At 49.3% G+C, this 18575-nt stretch overlaps 6 protein-coding genes across 6 annotated transcripts; 4 read left to right on the top strand and 2 right to left on the bottom strand.

The window, feature by feature from the left end:
* Nucleotides 1-575: 575 nt before the first annotated feature.
* BKA67DRAFT_275800 (uncharacterized protein) lies at nucleotides 576-1372 on the bottom strand. The gene is made up of 2 exons (XM_046095922.1): nucleotides 1256-1372; nucleotides 576-1201 (listed from the first exon to the last, which is right to left on the bottom strand). The coding sequence occupies exons 1-2, from the start codon at nucleotides 1267-1269 to the stop codon at nucleotides 790-792; spliced, it is 426 nt and encodes a 141-aa protein (XP_045958613.1). The 5' UTR covers nucleotides 1270-1372; the 3' UTR covers nucleotides 576-789.
* A 208-nt stretch (nucleotides 1373-1580) lies between these two features.
* BKA67DRAFT_516683 (uncharacterized protein) lies at nucleotides 1581-3662 on the top strand (the record flags this gene model as incomplete). Its single annotated transcript, XM_046097838.1, has 1 exon — nucleotides 1581-3662. The coding sequence occupies one exon, from the start codon at nucleotides 1581-1583 to the stop codon at nucleotides 3660-3662; it is 2082 nt and encodes a 693-aa protein (XP_045958612.1).
* Nucleotides 3663-4303: 641 nt separating this feature from the next.
* BKA67DRAFT_275766 (uncharacterized protein) lies at nucleotides 4304-6976 on the top strand. The gene has a single exon (XM_046095920.1). The coding sequence runs from the start codon at nucleotides 4733-4735 to the stop codon at nucleotides 6776-6778; it is 2046 nt and encodes a 681-aa protein (XP_045958611.1). The 5' UTR covers nucleotides 4304-4732; the 3' UTR covers nucleotides 6779-6976.
* A 1664-nt stretch (nucleotides 6977-8640) lies between these two features.
* On the top strand, nucleotides 8641-9959 carry BKA67DRAFT_658644 (uncharacterized protein; the record flags this gene model as incomplete). Its single annotated transcript, XM_046107312.1, has 2 exons — nucleotides 8641-8880; nucleotides 8937-9959. The coding sequence occupies 2 exons, from the start codon at nucleotides 8641-8643 to the stop codon at nucleotides 9957-9959; spliced, it is 1263 nt and encodes a 420-aa protein (XP_045958610.1).
* Nucleotides 9960-11036: 1077 nt separating this feature from the next.
* On the top strand, nucleotides 11037-12890 carry BKA67DRAFT_604830 (cellulase family protein). Its single transcript, XM_046105357.1, has 2 exons — nucleotides 11037-11912; nucleotides 11968-12890. Exons 1-2 carry the CDS (start codon nucleotides 11426-11428, stop codon nucleotides 12729-12731), a joined length of 1251 nt encoding a protein of 416 aa, XP_045958609.1. The 5' UTR covers nucleotides 11037-11425; the 3' UTR covers nucleotides 12732-12890.
* Nucleotides 12891-16929: 4039 nt separating this feature from the next.
* BKA67DRAFT_658642 (uncharacterized protein) lies at nucleotides 16930-18197 on the bottom strand (the record flags this gene model as incomplete). The annotated part of the gene is made up of 3 exons (XM_046107311.1): nucleotides 16930-17889; nucleotides 17945-18088; nucleotides 18138-18197. The coding sequence occupies 3 exons, from the start codon at nucleotides 18195-18197 to the stop codon at nucleotides 16930-16932; spliced, it is 1164 nt and encodes a 387-aa protein (XP_045958608.1).
* Between the last annotated feature and the right edge of the window lie 378 nt (nucleotides 18198-18575).

The following is an 18575-nucleotide window of genomic DNA, read 5'->3' as shown; positions in this document are numbered from 1 at the left end:
CCTCGAAGAGAACAAGCGTCTCATGCGAACCGGGGAATTGTACTATGCTTTCACACCAGATCTTATCGCGGACCGGAAACGATGCCGCTTGGCGTGCGAGACTTTCAACAGTGCTGGTGATGTCTCACGGCGCAAATTGGTTGAACTCTTCAAACTGTAAGCTACTGGACTCTGAGTCCACCCGTCCCAAGGCTGATGTCACCCACGCCAGGATCCAAGACGACAAGTCCTCACTACCTCCGCCTGCAGCCACTTCCGAGGAGGACGAGGACCTTTTTGGAGAACAAGTCTGGTGCGATGCTCCAATAAAAATGGATTACGGCCGTAATGTCAAGTAGGTGATTCCTGATGCTGAGGTTAGCATGAGCTCACATGTCAGATTTGGGGACAATGTATACGTCAATAGTAACAGCACCTGGATTGATACATGCCTGATAACTGTCGGTTCTCGGACTCTCATTGGCCCCAACTGTTCTTTCTACTCGGGCACGCATCCAATCGATCCCACAATTCGAAACGGGACCAAGGGACCCGAGAGCGGGAAGCCCATCACTATTGGAGAGGACTGTTGGTTTGGAGGCAATGCCACCGTGCTTCCTGGTGTGACCATTGGCAAAGGTTCCGTCATTGGAGCTGGGAGTGTAGTAACCAAGGACGTTCCTGAATACAGCGTGGTAGCAGGCAACCCAGCGAGAAAGATAAGGAGTATCGTGCCGTCGCCGACACAAGCTCCAGTCGGTGTTGTGGGTACGGAGACGGTGACGCCTCAATAGCAGATGGATGCTTCATTCATAGACCACCTTGAATGGTGAATGATGAAACAATCAAGACCAGGACGTTGATCCATCCCCAAATAAAAGGAATCCATGTTGACATAAGGAATCGGCCATTGAAATAGACGGCGCCCACCAGAACACCGACGATGCTGCCGGAAATGACTGCCTCAAGTGCAGCCGCGAAGGCATATATGATTGGGACGGTCCATAGATACTTCCAGGTCGACCGGTGTTTCCCTACTTGAACACCAAGAGCTATGCCCGCAGCACCCATATGGAAGATGGCATATAGAATGAGTGTCCACAGTGTAGTGAATCGCCAAGAATCCCACAGGTAGTAAATAGCATGATCACAGCTCTGAGCCGGCCAGTAAAGGGATGGAAAAGATGGACGACCAGGCTCACATCCTGCGGCGGTGGTTGAACTGCGACGTATCAGCTTCCTGGAGACACGGGTTGCTCGTCCTTGGATGACCTACACCTGTTGTCCCATTGCAAGCGCGTAGCGACGTTGTATGTCTGCACGTGTCGAGTGTCGAGTATCGAGTGAGTGTGGAGCTTTTAGGTAAGGTGCTGCAGGGTGGAAACGATTGTAGGGGTTGGAGATGTGCATGTGGTAAGTAACGCTAGCAGCAGCACTGGCGTGCAGGCTGGGGGTTCTCTGCTGATTGACGTCGTGCCTCGGCAATTGTGGGCAGCCAACACCGACAGCGCTTCATCTCCAATCCAAGCTCTAACATCGCGACTTTCGGCAATGCAAAGGAACTCCCACGATGTGACGCGGCTTTGGTAAAACCTTCCACCATGTCAGTCGACAGGCTCTTGACAGCAGCCTTGCGCGCATATCAGGAGCCGCCGAACGCTACAGAGACCAACAAGATATTTGCGACGACTACGACCCTGCTCTCCAACTTGAATAACCCGCTGAATATCTCGCTTCTGACTTCACATGTCCTGACTGCGCGCTCGATATGGGAAGCACCGGACGGGTTGAGAACTTGTCTTCGCATAATAAGTATATACAACACGGGAGCAAAGCACATCATCCAGAATGAGCAGGACAATGCAAAATTAGCCTGGGGTCAGCAGCCAGTGGGAAGCGGGTTGCGACCCGAAGCATGGGCGCGTGCTGTTGCAAAGGGTGCGGATGAGCGATCAAGTAGGTGGAAACATCTCCTGGTCCTCACTGGCATGCTGCTTGGAATGGAAAGCGACGAAAGGCGGACACTTTCATCTGGCCTGCGGTCGACCCTGGAGCAAGCCGTGGTGGCAGCAGCCAACTTTGCACTGGAAGACCCTCCACAGACGCAAGCATATGGGGCGAACGCCGTCATACTGGCATTGACATATGCCTTCCCGATATTGTCAGACTGGAATAAGCGGTCGCTCAACTGCAATCTAGTATTGCCGGCTGCAATAAACGCGATGATCCACGTAGAGGGCTTTCAGGAGGGAGAGTTTCTACGCACTATCTCAGCTGGCAGTGTTGCAGGTCATGAAGCATTCTACAGAGCGTCGCCAGACTCTTTCGCTCATGTGCTTCAAGTCTCAACACAACCTTTGGTTCAGAATATGGGCCCTCTATCACGAGTAGTGGCTTTCGCTGTGGAACACGCTTCCATGTCGACAGTAGTGCTACATGCTCAAGATCAGCTATTGGCTTTCTCAACCAACCTGCTTGAAAAATGGAGACTCTGCCCTTTCTCTGCCATTGACATATCCGCCGAGCCTGTGGTTCTTTCGCCTGAAATACGGGAAGGACCCTGGAATGTGTTGTGGCAACTTCTTAAAAAGCTCATGTATGCTGTCGTCGGGTCTGTACAACCTATAATCGGGCGTTGTCTGCTCGATGCGCATCTGAGGAATGATACGGTAGCACCGAAAGTTGCATCGAAGATACTGCATACGCTACGCAACCTTTACTTTATTTCTTCACGCGAAGGATCCGATGCCTTCCAGGTATACACCTTCACGTACCTCACCTCCATCGATATTATCTCTAGGTACCCCCAAGCTTGCGCTGGATTCCTGCAAGACACACAACCGATAGTCCCACAAGCGAATGCGCCGCCACTAACAACTCTGGACCAATCTCTCACGCTATTCTATCTGAACTTGGCAGAGCATTTACCGCTCTCTCTCCCTACACCTGCCGCCGAGAATTTGATTCTCAATTCCGCAACATCCCACTTGTCTCTAGCCAACTCGCCTAGAGGAAATGCGTTGCCGCAAACATCTCTAACTTTGCCCCTTTTCGAGGCGTCGCATTCCGCAATCCTCTCAGTCATGTCGTGCCCACAGCACGCAGACCTGACCGTCTCCATATTACCATTCTATGTTGACAATCTTCTCACTGCATTTCCTACCCATATATCTTCACGACAATTCCGACTCGCTTTCAAAACGGTCATGCAAATCGTCTCCCCTCCGTTCCCGATATCCGCAACGCATCCAGAGCTTTCGGAGATTCTTCTGGAAACATTACATTATCGCTCTGCATCAGCGGGCGTGCTTCCTCTCCCAGCCGAACCTGCTCCAACCTCGCCGTCACCTTTAGCATCACAACAGGCGCCGGTGGATCATGTTCAGCAACCACCTATCTGCGAACAGACGACGCTAGTCCTCGCTCTTATCGATGCACTGCCATTCTTGCCATTACATATTGTTGACGAGTGGCTGTCACGGACTGCCGGCGCCATGAACGCTGTGGCAGATGCCAGTATGCGCGAGGTGGCGAGGAAGAGGTTCTGGGATGTATTAGTCAGTGGTGAGATGGACGTGGAAAGAGCGGCAATCGGTGTTGCATGGTGGGGCACTGGAGGCGGTCGTGAAATGGTTCTTTTGAATGCTGTAAGAATGCAGAAAGAAAGGGGGAAGAGTACATGATGAGCGGTGCATTGGCTAGTAAAGAGGTTTCGAAGTTATAACACATCTTAATTTGCAGCAGAGGGGAATGCGTATTTACCATGCAGACCTCCACGGCCATCGAGCACAACACTCAGCAGATATTGTGACACAGAAAGAGGCCAATGATACGCAGTGATAAATCCTTTACTCTTATATTCGTCACTGGTGATACAGGATTTGTGACTTAACATTATGTTTGGGGAAACACCAAATTGTGGTGTGCTCGCACGATCCTATGGAACGGGGGCTGCGGGATACTGACTGTGCCTTGAATTGCTAATCTGGGGCTGTAATGTTCATCCCACAGGGCCTGCTGTTGGCTCGACTACCAGCTGGCTCCCACGAAACTAAATGAACCAAAAAGCGGTTGCGCAAAATCTCATATTTCCCTCCCATGGTTTTTATCTACGAGCCATGGCAGGTGATGCTGTTTTCCAGAATTCCTGGTGTTGGACCACCAGAGACTTCGGGTAGTGGCCAGCAACGCGGTCGTTGGGAAATTGCGGATTAAGGATCGCAATCACATTGTCAGACGCGATCCTTCTCGAGACGATTGGCGCATGCATCCCCTGTCACTAAACAACGTTATTTTCTACTCTCTTGGCATCTTTGAAATATCCAGGCTTATTATTGGTCAAATCAGCAGGTTCGAGGCTGAAGGATCAACTGTGCCGCACTTGCGCATATTCAGCTACGATGGTCAATATTCACCGCGGCTCTGGCCACACTCAAATGGTCTCATTGCAGAATTTCCGAAATGAAACTACTAGGGCCTATGAGCAAGCGTCAGGCTTCAGTCCATAGCCCAGCGATCTTGGCAGATAGGGTTGGAATCGGATCCTTCGTGGAGGCCATGCTTGCTAGTAAATGCCAGGCCTGACCTTGAACTCTGTTTCATTCCTCTCTTGCAACTGTGAATCCTTCCCTTCCGCCATTGCAAGATGATTTTTCCCGAGGCCGTGCTTTTCTTCATTGATCGACCAACTTATTTCTTGTAATGCGCCAAATTTGGTGAAGTGGCCATACCGTATCTGTCTGCGAATACTCGGATGATCATGGCCATGGGCCTGATATCGATCACTATGGGTACTCAGCGTCAGGGTATCCCGGGCTTATTGTGCTTGTACGCGGCTCTAATAACGGCTGTTCAGGGCGCCGTCAAGGGACAATGGTCAAACAGAACTTTGGGTCCAGATGGGCCTTGGAACGCTTTGGAGGTAACGATGGGATACGACCAACCAGTAACCATTTACGGCGGAAAGTTCTGGGAGTCATTCTTGCTCGGCAGTAGCTATTGTACTGCAACCACCACCGGGAACGATCGATGTTATGCAGCGGAGAAGGGTGCCATATACTACGAACAACGAGGGACTGGTAGCAACATGGGCATCTCGTTTGCACCGCCCGACTTTTGGTCCGACAACGTGCAAGTCAAGGGCGGTGGAACATCCCGATGGGCAGACGACCTATACATTGGAGCAGACACTTCACTATGGGGGCTCGGGCCCATCCCGAATATATCTATTGCCCTCATAAACGACGAACAGCTCGTATATCCAAATGGCAATTCTTATCCCCTGTTTGCCGGATGTCTAGCATTCGGATCGGCACCCAACGCAGTCAATCAAACATTCCAAGTAAGGGCAGGTACACTCGCAGGTGCTAAAAACAGCAGTCTCCTCTCTGGGTACCTGTCTAGTCACGGGAAGATCGAATCCAACTCCTTTGGAATGCATATAGGTACCGGAGCGTCCCCTTCTGTCTCTGGATCGTTGTGGTTTGGTGGCTACGATCAGAACAGGGTTCTGAACGATGTATTGGCTGTACCTATCGAGCCCGAGTACATGAGTTACTCGATAGAGCTATCAGATATCTCTATCGCGACGCTCGCCGGCGACTCGCCTTTCTCGTTCACTTCAAAATCTGGGCTATTGGCATCGGGAAATACTACTATTGGAAGCTCACTTAAAATGGGAGTTGAGCCATGCAATCCATACCTTAATCTTCCGAAAAGCAGTTGCGACGCAATCGCTGCCAATCTACCAGTCACATATAATACGGGGCTTGGGCTGTATTTTTGGAATACCGACTCAGTAGACTACAAGCGAATCGTGTCGTCAGCTGCAGCTCTGACCTTATCGTTTCGTGACCCCGACAACAACGCGCGAAATGTTAACATTTCGGTCCCCTTTCGACATCTAAATCTGACACTCGAAGAGCCTTTAGTGGATACTCCTACACCTTACTTTCCATGCAATGGCGCTTCGCCAGGCTATTCGCTTGGACGTGCGTTTCTCCAGGACGCATTTTTTGGTACAAACTTCGAAGATGCTGTCATGTTTCTTGCACAGGCGCCTGGACCCAACGTCAAGGCTGAGAACGTTGTGACGATTGACGGAAATGGTACCGTCACAGCGAGTCATAACGATCTCATTAAGAGCTGGGAGGGCTTCTGGTCTTTGACTGGGGAGACTACCGCCAACTTGACGACGACTTCCACCGGAGGCACAACAAACGAGACCAGTAGCTCGGACACGTCAGACACGAGTACAACTACAACCTCCAAAACGCCTTTGATGGCAGGCGTGGTGGGTGGCGTTGGCGGCGCCATCGTGCTCGCAGCCGTGGCCCTTGTCTTCTTCTGGCGACGCAAGAAGCGAAGCCAGGCCACAGAACTATCTGCACAAAACGATCAGACACCGGCGGGCTACTACGAGCCAAAGTACCCAGAACCGTCGCCCTCAGAGCTGACTGGGCAACCGACGCCGCCCGAGTTAGGTGGGTATTCGAGGGCGGAGCTACCTGCTGGCACGCCGCAGTACGAACACCAGTATTCAATGCCCAGCCAATTTGGTTCTTCACATGAAATGCCGGCAGATAACCCTGCCCCGGAAAGGGCGCAAGGATACTACAGCGATGGTTCACACGGCGATCTGCAGGGCATGGATAGTAGCATAGGACCGACACACTATAACACTAACACGAATACGACATATGTGTCGATGGTGGCAACGCATGATGCAGACCTCGGTGCTCACGGGCACGGGCACGGTCATGCTTACGGGTATTACGATGGTAATGGTCACGGATATTAGAATCTTCACCACATCTGTATAGTACCATTTCTCTTGTTGTTTCACCTTTTTACTTAGCGAAGGCGCAGGGAAGCCATGACTTGGTTGTATTGAGTAAGCCGAGAACGAACATGTTAAAACCAGTCTCAATTTGACCCCCAACCTTGAACAATCTGCAACGGTCTGTAATCGATTATATGACGACTGGCTCCAGTAGGCTCGGTAACGAGTGAAGGAAACGTGCTTGAACCCAAATTGACCGGTAATAGTGTATGCTTCTTCACCAATTAATTTATGTCTAATTCTCGCACGCCAAGTATGAGGCAGTATTCGAATACGCACCTTTTCTTCTTCTTTTCTCGCCTGCAATACTTTTAACAAGTCTTGCCCGAGGCATTCCTGTTCAACCCAAGCGCTAAATCAGCTTGAGGTAGCATAGAAAGGCTACTGGTCATTGGTCGACGTTAAGTCATCGAACTTGCTCATATAATACTGACAATAAAAATCAGAGTTTCGAAACACGTGCAAAAACTACTCAAACATGCGAATATCTGGAAAAAAACAAGACAGCCCAAGTTTATCAGACTGCTCAGGACGTCCCTCCACCACAAATTCTTCGGCTTGAATATCATCCAAGACTGGGCACTTGTTCGGAATACACTAATGTAGGTACAATATGTATGTAGCAACATCGGACCATATGCATGAAAACAAGCATAAGTGACGATGACCTGTCCTGAGGAGGCCAAATGGGCAGGACCCGTTTGGCAATTTAGGGGTAGTCAATCAGTGTGTTTGCTCTTAGATAATGGAGGCTGAATCATGGGTTTGATGATGGCTCGGGCTAAACTGATGCATACTAGCGCCGTGGCCCGCTTCTGGGACGCATGAAATTGACGCCACAATAGCGCCGGACGCGCCAGTTGTTGTCCTCCAGTGCTGGGCTTGTTATTTTGGCTGAAACAATGCAATTCTCCGGGAGCATCTCTATCTCAAGATCCAGCCAAATGATCCAGACGTCAGGCTTGGCACGTGAATCAGCCTTTTGAGACTCGTTCCGGGCCGTCGAGGAGGTCGATTTGTATCATGCAAAACGCGTGCTAGGCTAAGCACTCTGAACGAACGTCGCTTGTTGATGGTCACTGACCTACTGTTTCTTATCTGCAACAGCCATGTCCTGACCTCCTCCTGTTCGCTATACCAACCCAAAAGCTTCTGCACCTTGTACCGGCACCTTATACCTGCACCTACACCTTTCTTTCCAAGTCACTCATTTCTCGAGCCACATATAGCTCCTCCCGGGTTCGCTCACGGCATTTATTGTGCCAATATCACCCACCACTCGTTCCCACGACTCTCTGGGCATTCTGCATCCTCTCTTTGCGCTGGCGTTTAGACTTCAGGGGGTTTTTCTATTGACATCTCCGGATGCCCCCGTCCATACTCTCCTTTGTTTGTTCAGCTTGACAGCATCAGTTGGTGAAGACTGTTCATCACCAACCTTGAAGCTTTTAACCCGCACGCGGCCGAAAACCGGCAATTATCACATCGCCCGTATTGTCGATCAGTCTTTAGGTTCCATCATCCCCAGGACATTTGCCGCCAGGAACAACTCGATTCAAGGCGGGCCATCACCCCCCAACCCCGCTAGATTCGGACCACTTGACTGCATCATTCATGCAAGGCAGTTCACACCGCAACGTTCTCATTACTCGGGGAGTTAACCCGTCATCTTTAGCGCTGCAGTTCCCAACATACACCACCTGGGAATACTCGAGCTCCGTTCGCGACCACCACATACCCTTCTAATATCTAATGCGCAAACCCATCGCTCGCCTCTGTCAGCCATACATCCAAATACCCCCCATCGAAAGACGTCCAAGATGGCAGCAACCCTTAGTTCGACCGCAGGGGACGTCCCCTCGCAAGCAACAAAACTTCCCAAACGAGGCGCCAAGTTGACGATTCCGGCCGCGGCCGCTTCCCTATCCGCGAACATCACGAGTCGCCTACGAAATCAGCTGCCTGTATCGAGTCCCAGTCCTGTCAACCAGAATGGCAGCTTCGAGTTCGACCGGGTCATAAAGGCTGGCTATGTACAGAAGCGTACACAAAAAACCAAGGTAGGTAACTCGTCATGTGTAGGCCGGACGTAGATGCTGAAACAAGCCTGCTCTAGACATGGAAATCAGTCTACCTGGTGCTGCGGCCAAACAACCTATCTCTCTACAAGTCCGATAATGAGAGCAAACTGCGCCACAAAGTATACCTGTCCGATTTATCCGCGGCCACACTTCTCAAAGACCCCAAGCAGAAGCGCCATAATCTGTTCGGTCTCTTTTCTCCCGCCAAGAACTACCACTTTCAAGCACCGAGTGCCAAGGATGCGCAGGAGTGGATTGAGCTCATCCGCCAAGATGCGCGGATAGAGGAGGAGGAGGAGGAGATGTTCTTAGCAAGCCCGATTGTGCGGCGCCAGTCGTACAACGCTGTTGGCCTGCTGGGAAACAATAACACGTCGGGCGTTCTGAAAGAAACGTCCATGGATCATGACAGGTGTCTCTCGTCCTCACCGGAACCGACAGACCCGCTGCCACCCAAACCCCTATCCTCGTCAGGCAGGACGCTTTCGCAATTAGAGTCATCATCAGGCGGAATCTCGAGCAACGACTTCGTATCTCACTCGGATTTCTCGGACTGTGAGGCTCCCCGGGTGGGTGCATCCATGGAAAATCTAGCAGTGCGATCGCTCTCCAATTCGGCAGCCCAGCTCCGGCCGATGCTTGGGGGTAGGAATCAAAGCCAACTAAGCGGTCTCAACATTGAAAACGACCCTGATAGAGTGGTGTGGCAGGGATGGTTACAACTGCTGAAACATAAGCGTGGTGTTAGGCAATGGAAGAATTGTTGGGCCGTGCTTCGGCCAAGGAACATGATCCTTTACAAGGACGAGTCAGAGTATACGGCCGCTTTCATCATGCCACTTTCAACCGTCGTCAATGTCGTCGACATTGATCCTCTCAGTAAAGCCAAGCTGCACTGCATGCAAATTATCACCGACGAGAAGAGCTATCGCTTCTGCGTTCATGACGAAGAGGGACTAGTGCAATGCCTGGGCGCCTTCAAGAGCTTGCTCTCGAAAAGGAGGGAGCTAGAAGCGTGGCAAAATGCAGCAGGTACCCCCAGCGGTGCAGCATCGTGAGCACAAGATTAGGTGTAGATGCTGGATCGATTTTTGCGCCATGATACCCCGGAGTTTAGTGGGAGCACCCCCGTGGATTTTGACCATGCGGGCATTGGAAAGGTTTGATTTGGAGTAGGTGAGGTGTAATAGACACAACCTCGTGCTCATGCACCGGGGCCGCTTGCGGTCCCTAAACAGATGTATGTACATAGTGTATAGATAATGCTACTAGGTTGTGCATCTGGCTGGACCTGCATCTTCAGCCACACACGGAACGGTGCATCGCCACAACGTAATGTTAACTTGCAACGCCAAGCAGCTACCCGTAGAAAACTCAGTACCAATGATATTGACCACAAAAGCCAGCTGTATACTGTAGTAGTAGTATGGGATACGGTGGGCAGAGATTATCATTGGAGCACCGTGGTCCTTCGCTATGCTATCAGATCCCGAGGTGTGTTCCTTACATAAGTCTGCTATTGGCAAGGATACCTGGGAGGGTTACGGCCTATGAGAGCTCTCTACCGCAGATTCCTGTGTAGATTGCAGGTTTGATAGGGGGCCAGTGTGGCGTTTTTACCCCACAGCAGCGGCAGTTCACACGCTATCATCACTGCCAAGTCAATATGCCAAGTTCCCAATGATTGTCCCAATCTGGAGCGAGACGAAATGACAGCTCCGGTTCACCCACACCATCTCAACTTCATCCGACCAGGCCTCGTGCATTATGAACCTATCATACGCTTTAGTCACGCGTTTGGCACCCCAGGTCTTCTCCAACAGTGCTGTGACATCGCTTTCTGGGCCTTGATTTTTCCACATTGGCCACTGACTCTATGCCCTGCACAAAAGGAAGTTGTTGAAAGGCTCGAAAACAAGGATTCTCTGCCACGTTGATATCTTCTCAGCTAAGAACGAATGGGTGTATCCCGATCATGGCTGCTCTTTGGCAATCCTTCATGGGTGCCGCCCCTGCATCGATAACCCCGAGAGGCCTTGACAGCATGTGTCAAACGGTGGTATTCGTTGAAGGTCAGGTATACCACCTCGCATTTTATGACATAAAATTTAGGTAGTGATTCCCAACTATGAAATAATGTCCCATTCACGTTCGTTCTCTTCAAGACTTCTCGTCATCCGATCTCTTCGGGCTTGCTAGCCAAATGACACTTGTTGCCACGCGGGCCTATAATTTGATATATAGCTACCACGATTATGTCCAGCCTGCAGATACGATAAAAAAAACTCATTCTCTGGCCCAACTCCTGAATCTAAAGGCGGTGGTTCATTGCGCAAGATCTCTTGAGTGTGTCTGCATAAGTGCGCAACGGAGGGCGCAACTTTGAGAACATAACATATTTATATTCATCTGCCCACGACCCAACTCATACAATCACTTTTATAATTTCACCAGTTCACATTTCTTTCGTTTCTCGTCATCCTTCACTAAGGTTCAACAAACGCGTTCGATAGCTAGAGTAATAATGAAGCTCTCTGCACTTTCAGTAATAGCGAGCCTTGCACTCAGTGCGCTGTCGCAACAAATATCATTGCCACTCAAGACCGACAGCAGATGGATTCTCGACAATGCTGGCAACAGGGTCAAGTTACGCTGTATCAACTGGCCTGGCCACATGGAAACGAACATACCTGAAGGCTTGGACAAGCAGTCAATTGACTACATTGCCGACTTCATCCAACAACAAGGATTTAACTGCGTTCGCCTTACATACTCCATCGACCATGCACTGAACCCTGAAGTAAGCGTCCAAGACTCATTCATCGCTGCTGCCCTGGCTGCCAACATTCCGGTTGAAACCTTCGATGCGACGTACGCACGTGTGGTCGAGAAGAACCCCTTTGTGGCAAACGCAACCACGCAAGATGTTTTTGGCGCAGTCATCAAGTCTCTCTGGGATAGAAATGTTATGACTATCCTGGATAACCATGTCAGCAAGGCGGGTTGGTGTTGTAGGTGTTCCTCGTTTCTTTACATATCAAGTGATCTATTGCTAACAGAGCGCAGGCGACCTTGATGACGGTAACGGCTGGTGGGACAAGGCGCAGGGCTATGTTGAATCCAACAGCAGATATTTCAACACCGGAAACTGGCTCAACGGTCTTTCTGCGATGGCAACATGGGCAACCTCGCAGCCAGGTGTCGTGGCGATGTCCCTTCGGAACGAGCCCAGACCTTTTCCAGTCCTACAAGATTTCTTGGACGGCCACTCGGGATGGCTTAACTTCATGCAGCAGGGTGGAGAGCGTGTCCACGAAGCGAACCCGGATGTCCTGGTCCTTGTTGGAGGAACCCAGTCCACCCAGGATCTGACCGTTACGAAGACCAGAAACCTTGACTACAGTGCCTGGGCTGGAAAGCACGTCTGGGAGATGCACGCTTACGAGTTTAGCGTGACGTACTCTGCAGCGGGAGATAACTGTGATATTCGTCAGGATCTGTACGGAGCTTTTGTTGGCTTCGTCCTCGAGCAAGGCCAGGAATTTACCGCGCCACTAATCATGTCAGAATGGGGTATGGCTCTGTCGGGTGGTCCAAACGATGGGCTCACCGACGACGGTAAGAATTACTACGATTGCGTGAAGGAGTATATGTTGGGCAACGACATGGACTGGGCTTTGTGGGGCATTCAGGGTAGTTACTACGTCAGAGAAGGGACCGCCGACGCCGAGGAGACTTGGGGTCTTATGGATAAGGAATGGAGTGGTTTGAGGAATGAGCAAATTTACACATCGATGGCAGATTTGTTTACAGTCACGCAAGGTCCTTAGAAAGGAGCTGGTGGTGTGAGGTTATGATGGCTAATAGATGATAATGGCATAATTTTTATTATGTGGACGGGAGAGACGCTTAGAAGTACTTTGAACGGTCTTGGATAGCCTTCTGGTTTTGTGAATACGTATTTGCTAATTTACACCAAAGATTCTGAGATCAGAGTGCCTACAGGTGTATGTTCTATACAGAAGGCATTAGACGACACTATACTGTTACACACCGGTCGAATAGCTTTATGCATGCGGGCATAGAAACTCTCCGGTGGGATCTGGTCACTTAGAAACTGCCTCCTTCAGTCCGTTCAATAGCCGCACTGACGTGGCCAAGCTAAGCTGGCATGAGTATAGTGTTCGGCAGTGTCGTCAAATCTACAGTTACCCAGTAAATCGCTGCCAAACCATCCCTTCATATATTTCTATTGCCCGGAATTGGTCGTTTTGTTTGTTAATCGATCTAGCAAGGGCTTCTATGAGCCTCCCCTTGGAAAGTTTATCCCGAGATATCTGCAAGGGCAAATTGTGGCGGAGCCGGCCAGGTAAAAATGGGGGTTATAGTGGCATCCATAATTTAAGGTTATGTGTGGAATGGCTTCTCCATTCAATTCTTTCCGTACAGTTTGGGCGACAAATAGATCTATTCAGCGCTATCGTACGAAAGGAAGAAGGGATTCTTCCCATCGTACGCGATCTACAGATAGGGGTTTGGCCTATACGGCTGCAAGCTGCCGACAGCCACGGTGTGGCTGTAGTGGCTTGCCGTCAGTACGCCGGTAACTAGCTAGACTATATGGTCGTGCGAGACCGCGGATAACCATATTCCAACATTATGCGTAATATTTGAGAGTTATAGTGCTGCGCCCAGTGACACTAAAGCTTAAGTCATCTAAGGCCGATTTTACTCTTCGAGCAGACATCAGTTTTCAAACAATGCCATGCATGTGAGACAAGTCGAGATCCCTAGCCTTTTATACTGTCGCGCTGCCAGCGATAATTTGCCACGTTCTGAGATTATCGAACAATCTGGCCGATCTTGGACCTGGGAAGTGTATAGGATGCTGATTAAAGGCAAGCGAAGCTTTATTAAGTAAGCAGGGGATTTGCTGGGTCTCCTGACTACAGACTAATAAATCGTTTTGTGATGCCGAATTCTACTACCAGATACTACCTATGCCTGAACTGTGGCTGGTAAGAAGGATCAATAATCTAGCATTCCCTTCACTTGTCTAACACCCTCCAGGACGTCTTTCAAAAATTCAAAGCGAACGGTTTTAATGCCGTTAGTTATATACTGTCTTCATCCACGACAAATAAGTATAATTGAATGACCTCAGAACTCAGTATCTACTTCCTCCGGGGCTACCATTCCTCATCTAGGGATGCGTATGACTTCGAGGAGGGAGCACATAACTTGAGGAGGCTTTTCGATGCGGCCAAAGAGGCAGGATTGTGGGTCATCAAATCCTCAGAACCGTATATTATTGTATTCCCTCCGACAGTCTAGAGATAAAAACAGCAAACAGTCTAATAAAGAAGAGAACAGGCCCAGATGAACGCCAGTGGTTTCGATTTGTAGGACATCGGGCGGTAGTATGGGTAAGCTGCCAACCTCCAACGACGCGAAACCCCAATCATGGCCCCCTTTTATGGTCCAAGTCGGAAAGATTAGCGCAACACATTAGATCACGAATGATGGCGTAAGTATCACAAAATACACCACGAGAAAAAAATCAGAGTCTCATTTGTATTCTTTATTCAGTCGCAAGGCTGATAATAGTTGCTCCTCGCTTCGTTGGCGGATCTTAACCTCAGAGTTTTCAGGCTTGCGCAAGAAACAGTAGGATAGAAGTCACGACTCTGCTGACACTTGCAGATCAATGGAAGGCTCGGCTTTGAAATTGCGCCAATGGCCCGCAAGTGTGAAGCATGGTGTGACCCTCAAGAGTACCACAAGGTCGTGCGTGAGGAGTATGGTAAATGATTTGGTAAAGGTGAACAGGAGCATTGCCGTCATTACGAGGAAACGGTAGTAAGTATGTGAGCGTAATGGTGCCAGGAATGGGCGGTAGAAGCTTATGGATCCCTCCGTCCAACCCGGTTGAATCTTTGACAAGCCTGTTGAAACATATAAATTGTTGGAAGCAACCACGAGGGGACAAGACACAATGCACTAGACATGTTAAGGTAAACTACTCAGTTTATGCGTTTGGGCATACTTACAGCCAGAAATGGATTTCATTCGAATTGCGCTCAATGATGCAAGGCACGACAATTGGGGCGGTGGAGAGAATGCACCAAAGAATGCTGAAAGGATGAGCTCGTAGTATCGTAATTTAGCTTTCAGTGCTAGCGTGAACACGAAAGAAAGACGCAAGAGTCCACTGGAGCATGATCGAAGTTCCATAATGTAAAAAGGCTGTTGTCTTTTCTGCGGTGAATTCGAGCTCAACAACGTCGTTTGGTAGTAATGCCTGTGGTGTTGAATCAGTTTGCCCCAGCCCATGCTCCATCATTGCTTTGACTGTAGGGACTAGTGAGCGAGAACAAGACATGTTAGTATCAAATGATTGACACGACGAAGTCTTCTAACTGTAGCACGCGACGTTTTGAAACCGTGCCGGTGTACGCCGGGACAATGGAGCATATGCTCTCTTGACAATATATCATGGTAGCGTTCTGTGTCGCCAGTAAATGTATGCTACGTTGCCATTGCGCTCCCAAGGGACTGAGTCGATGTGTTGACTTCCATGGTGACACCGGTGTGACAAATACATGGTGAATAAACATAATTGAAACGATGCGTTTGACGGGGACTAATGACCGAGAGTCAGTATACCCACATTATACTGTCGTTGCGGCTCCTTTTCACTCAGAGTCACGGGCACTTGTAAAAAGCGACTGGCATGTGAGTAGGGGCCTGGGACGTATCATTTGAACAACGTTTCCAGGAAAAGGCACGTTATTGAAATGTATGCCAGTTGGGAGATAGCTTTTCTAAGCTCAATCAATAGATAGGGGTTAAAGAGTTAGCAGCCAACAGTGAAGGGTCTTAAACCCCATCCATATACTTGTGGCTCCAGTTTCCAGTATCAGTGGCGTTTAAGACTAGAATAGACTAATTGAGCCCAGTGCATAGAGCCATACAAGATATGGAACCTGAATAGGAGAATGCGCTAAAGAGATTAATTAATAAGAAATTAACTCTATAGAGTGTATTATGTTTTTAAGTTCAAGATCAGAATTTGGGGCAAAGTGAGTTTACGACCAAATTAGACTTCAGAGGAGACTCGTGAGATTTGAGGAATGAGGACGGCTCGACGCAAAATATTTCCGATGGTAGTGGCGTGTCTGGTTTCAGACAGACAGGTCAGGGATTGTGAAAGTGGGAGAAAACCAGTGGACGAAGAATTAGACCGCTTGGTCAACTATGTGACTATTGTACGTCTTCATTTCATTTGCTGCTAGGGTGGGTTCGATCGTCTTGTCGCTGGCGGTCTAGTTTTATATAGCGACGGACACAAGCTGGCCAACGAATGGATTGAGATGAAGTGGCAACCTCGAAACCGTAGTCGTCTATATTATTATTGACAAGTAGACCGTGGACAGTGATCATACAGTCGAGTGTGCTGGGACCCTTAATTGTACAGTATTATTAGAGATGTTAAATGAGATGAGGCCTGATATAAGGCGCAAACGCGGTAAGCCAGCTATGTGGTAGCTGAAAACAAAAATAAAACAATGTGCAAACTACAGCGAAAAAAACGGACATTAATAGGTTAACATAGGGCTATAATCGATCCGTAGTCAATCGAATTTTTCGCTTGATCTTGTATGAAGACGGGCTAGCACCAGCGGCCCTGTAAGTAGAGGGGTGTGACGAGATGATCCATTATAGAACAATCGTAGCAATTGCCACCGCTGCAATGAACCATGTACCGATTGAAACGCATACTCAACTACATGTGAAAGCACCGAGAACTTGGCCGATCGTTGTGGCCGCTAGATATTGAGGATCTAAGGTAGAAGACTGGCCGCTTGACAAATAGGGAGCTAGCACGCGGCATTTGAGATAGAAAGATCTTGGTAGTAACTCCTGACAGACCTGAGCTTTGATTTTGAGAAATATGATTCGCTCGAGACTCGAGGGTTTTTAATAATAGATAAGAAAGATATTGTTCGATGCTTTGTCGTCGAGTGCTTATTCAAGCCCAAAATATGCATCATTGAATTGCCCCATATCTGTATCGGCATCTTCATAGAATAGATCGTTGAAAGTGCTGTCATTATTTTCACCGTCGACTTCCAGATTCAGATCCAGGTCCATAGCATCGATATTGCCATTCCCAATATTGCTGAGGTCATACATGGGATCAATATTGGTGGCTGGGGCGGTATTGTCGGTAGTCTTTGATTCTGCTCCTACAGTTGCATCAGCTGGCGCTGGGTCGGTTGAAGGACCGCCACCGTCAAGATTATCCAAGTTTAGTAGATCGTCTTCTCCATCCTGTGTCGTGAAGGCAGACAAGTCGAAGTCCTGCATGGGAGCCGGAGGAGCGTTTTGCGACTGCCCGTCGGACGGTGGTGCCAGGGTGAATTCCATGTTAGTAAAATTGAGTTCGCCACCTGTCATATCTGCCGTTGCTGCACCACCTGCAGGAGATAAAGATAGCATATCATTGAGGGAGCTATCTTGTGCTGTTTGGGTTATAGGCAGCTGCTGTGGAGGAGAGGCTACCTTTTGGGCCGTAGAGCCAACTGCGGCTGGCTGAGGAGGAGCCGGCGAAGATTTGATGGCAGTAGCTGGCTTTGGTGACTGTTTGACAGGAGTAATTGCATGCGGTTCTTGTGAAGGCTTAATGTTGCCATTAGGAGGCTGTGGTGAAGCAGAGGGCGCATTTGTGTGAGATGATAGGTCAACGACGTCCATACCCATGTCCGGAAATGGCGCTCGTTTGCTCTCTTCTTTAATAGCCTTGAAGTTCACATTGGTATTGACCGTATGTGATGCTGCCGAAGGCGTTTCCATCATCATAGCAGCCGGTTGTCGAGGTTCCGGAACCATGGGGGCAGGCGGAGCAACAGGAGACGGAACAGACACAGGAGCCCGAGCTACTTGCAGCTTTCCCAAATCCCGTAACAGAACTGCCTTCGCTCGTGTCTAACATTTGAAATCAGTCAGATACCTCGGAAACACCTGGCATGGTTCAACATACAATTTCGCTCTCAAGGTCATCTAAAGCGTAGTGGTACGTCTTCATTGTCTCGGGCAATTTTGTGCGCAGCGCTGCGCCCGCGCTGACTCCACTGCGAGCCCCATCCTTATGAGATGCCTTGATAGCTTTGCCTGTTTGTACAAGCTAAGAAGGTCAGTGAATATGAATGCAATGTGATGGTGAGTACACGCACGACTTCGTTGAACATGGCCTGGAGGACATCCAGCGGATCTTTTGCTACAGTTGCGGCCATGTTTAGTGACTCGATAACGAGGGTTTAACTCGATATTTATGGGTAGATGACATGTAGGCACGGTCGAGATAGATTGAGGATATACAAAAAGAGATCCAGTACGTTATGGGGGCAAACTCTTTTCAAAGGAGGATGTTTGAAGCTGGAAACAAAATCTAGCAGGAGCTGTCTGATTGGGGTGCGGTTGAATAAGGTTAGATTGTCTGCACGGGAGTCGCTCTAGCACGGTTGCTAAAAATGCACAATGCCACGCTACAAACAATGGGGTTTGCCCCACGTCTACTCCCTGATTCAGATCATCGTGGAGACCAGGCTAACCTTAGCAGCCTGTCATCTGAAGATTGCTACGGTAAGCAGTGGCACAAATCTTGCCTATGG

This window comes from Truncatella angustata (genome assembly GCF_020726525.1).
Source record: "Truncatella angustata strain MPI-SDFR-AT-0073 chromosome Unknown BKA67scaffold_4, whole genome shotgun sequence".
In the NCBI taxonomy this organism is placed as follows: domain Eukaryota; kingdom Fungi; phylum Ascomycota; class Sordariomycetes; order Amphisphaeriales; family Sporocadaceae; genus Truncatella; species Truncatella angustata.
This window is presented reverse-complemented; position numbering and strand designations above follow the sequence as displayed.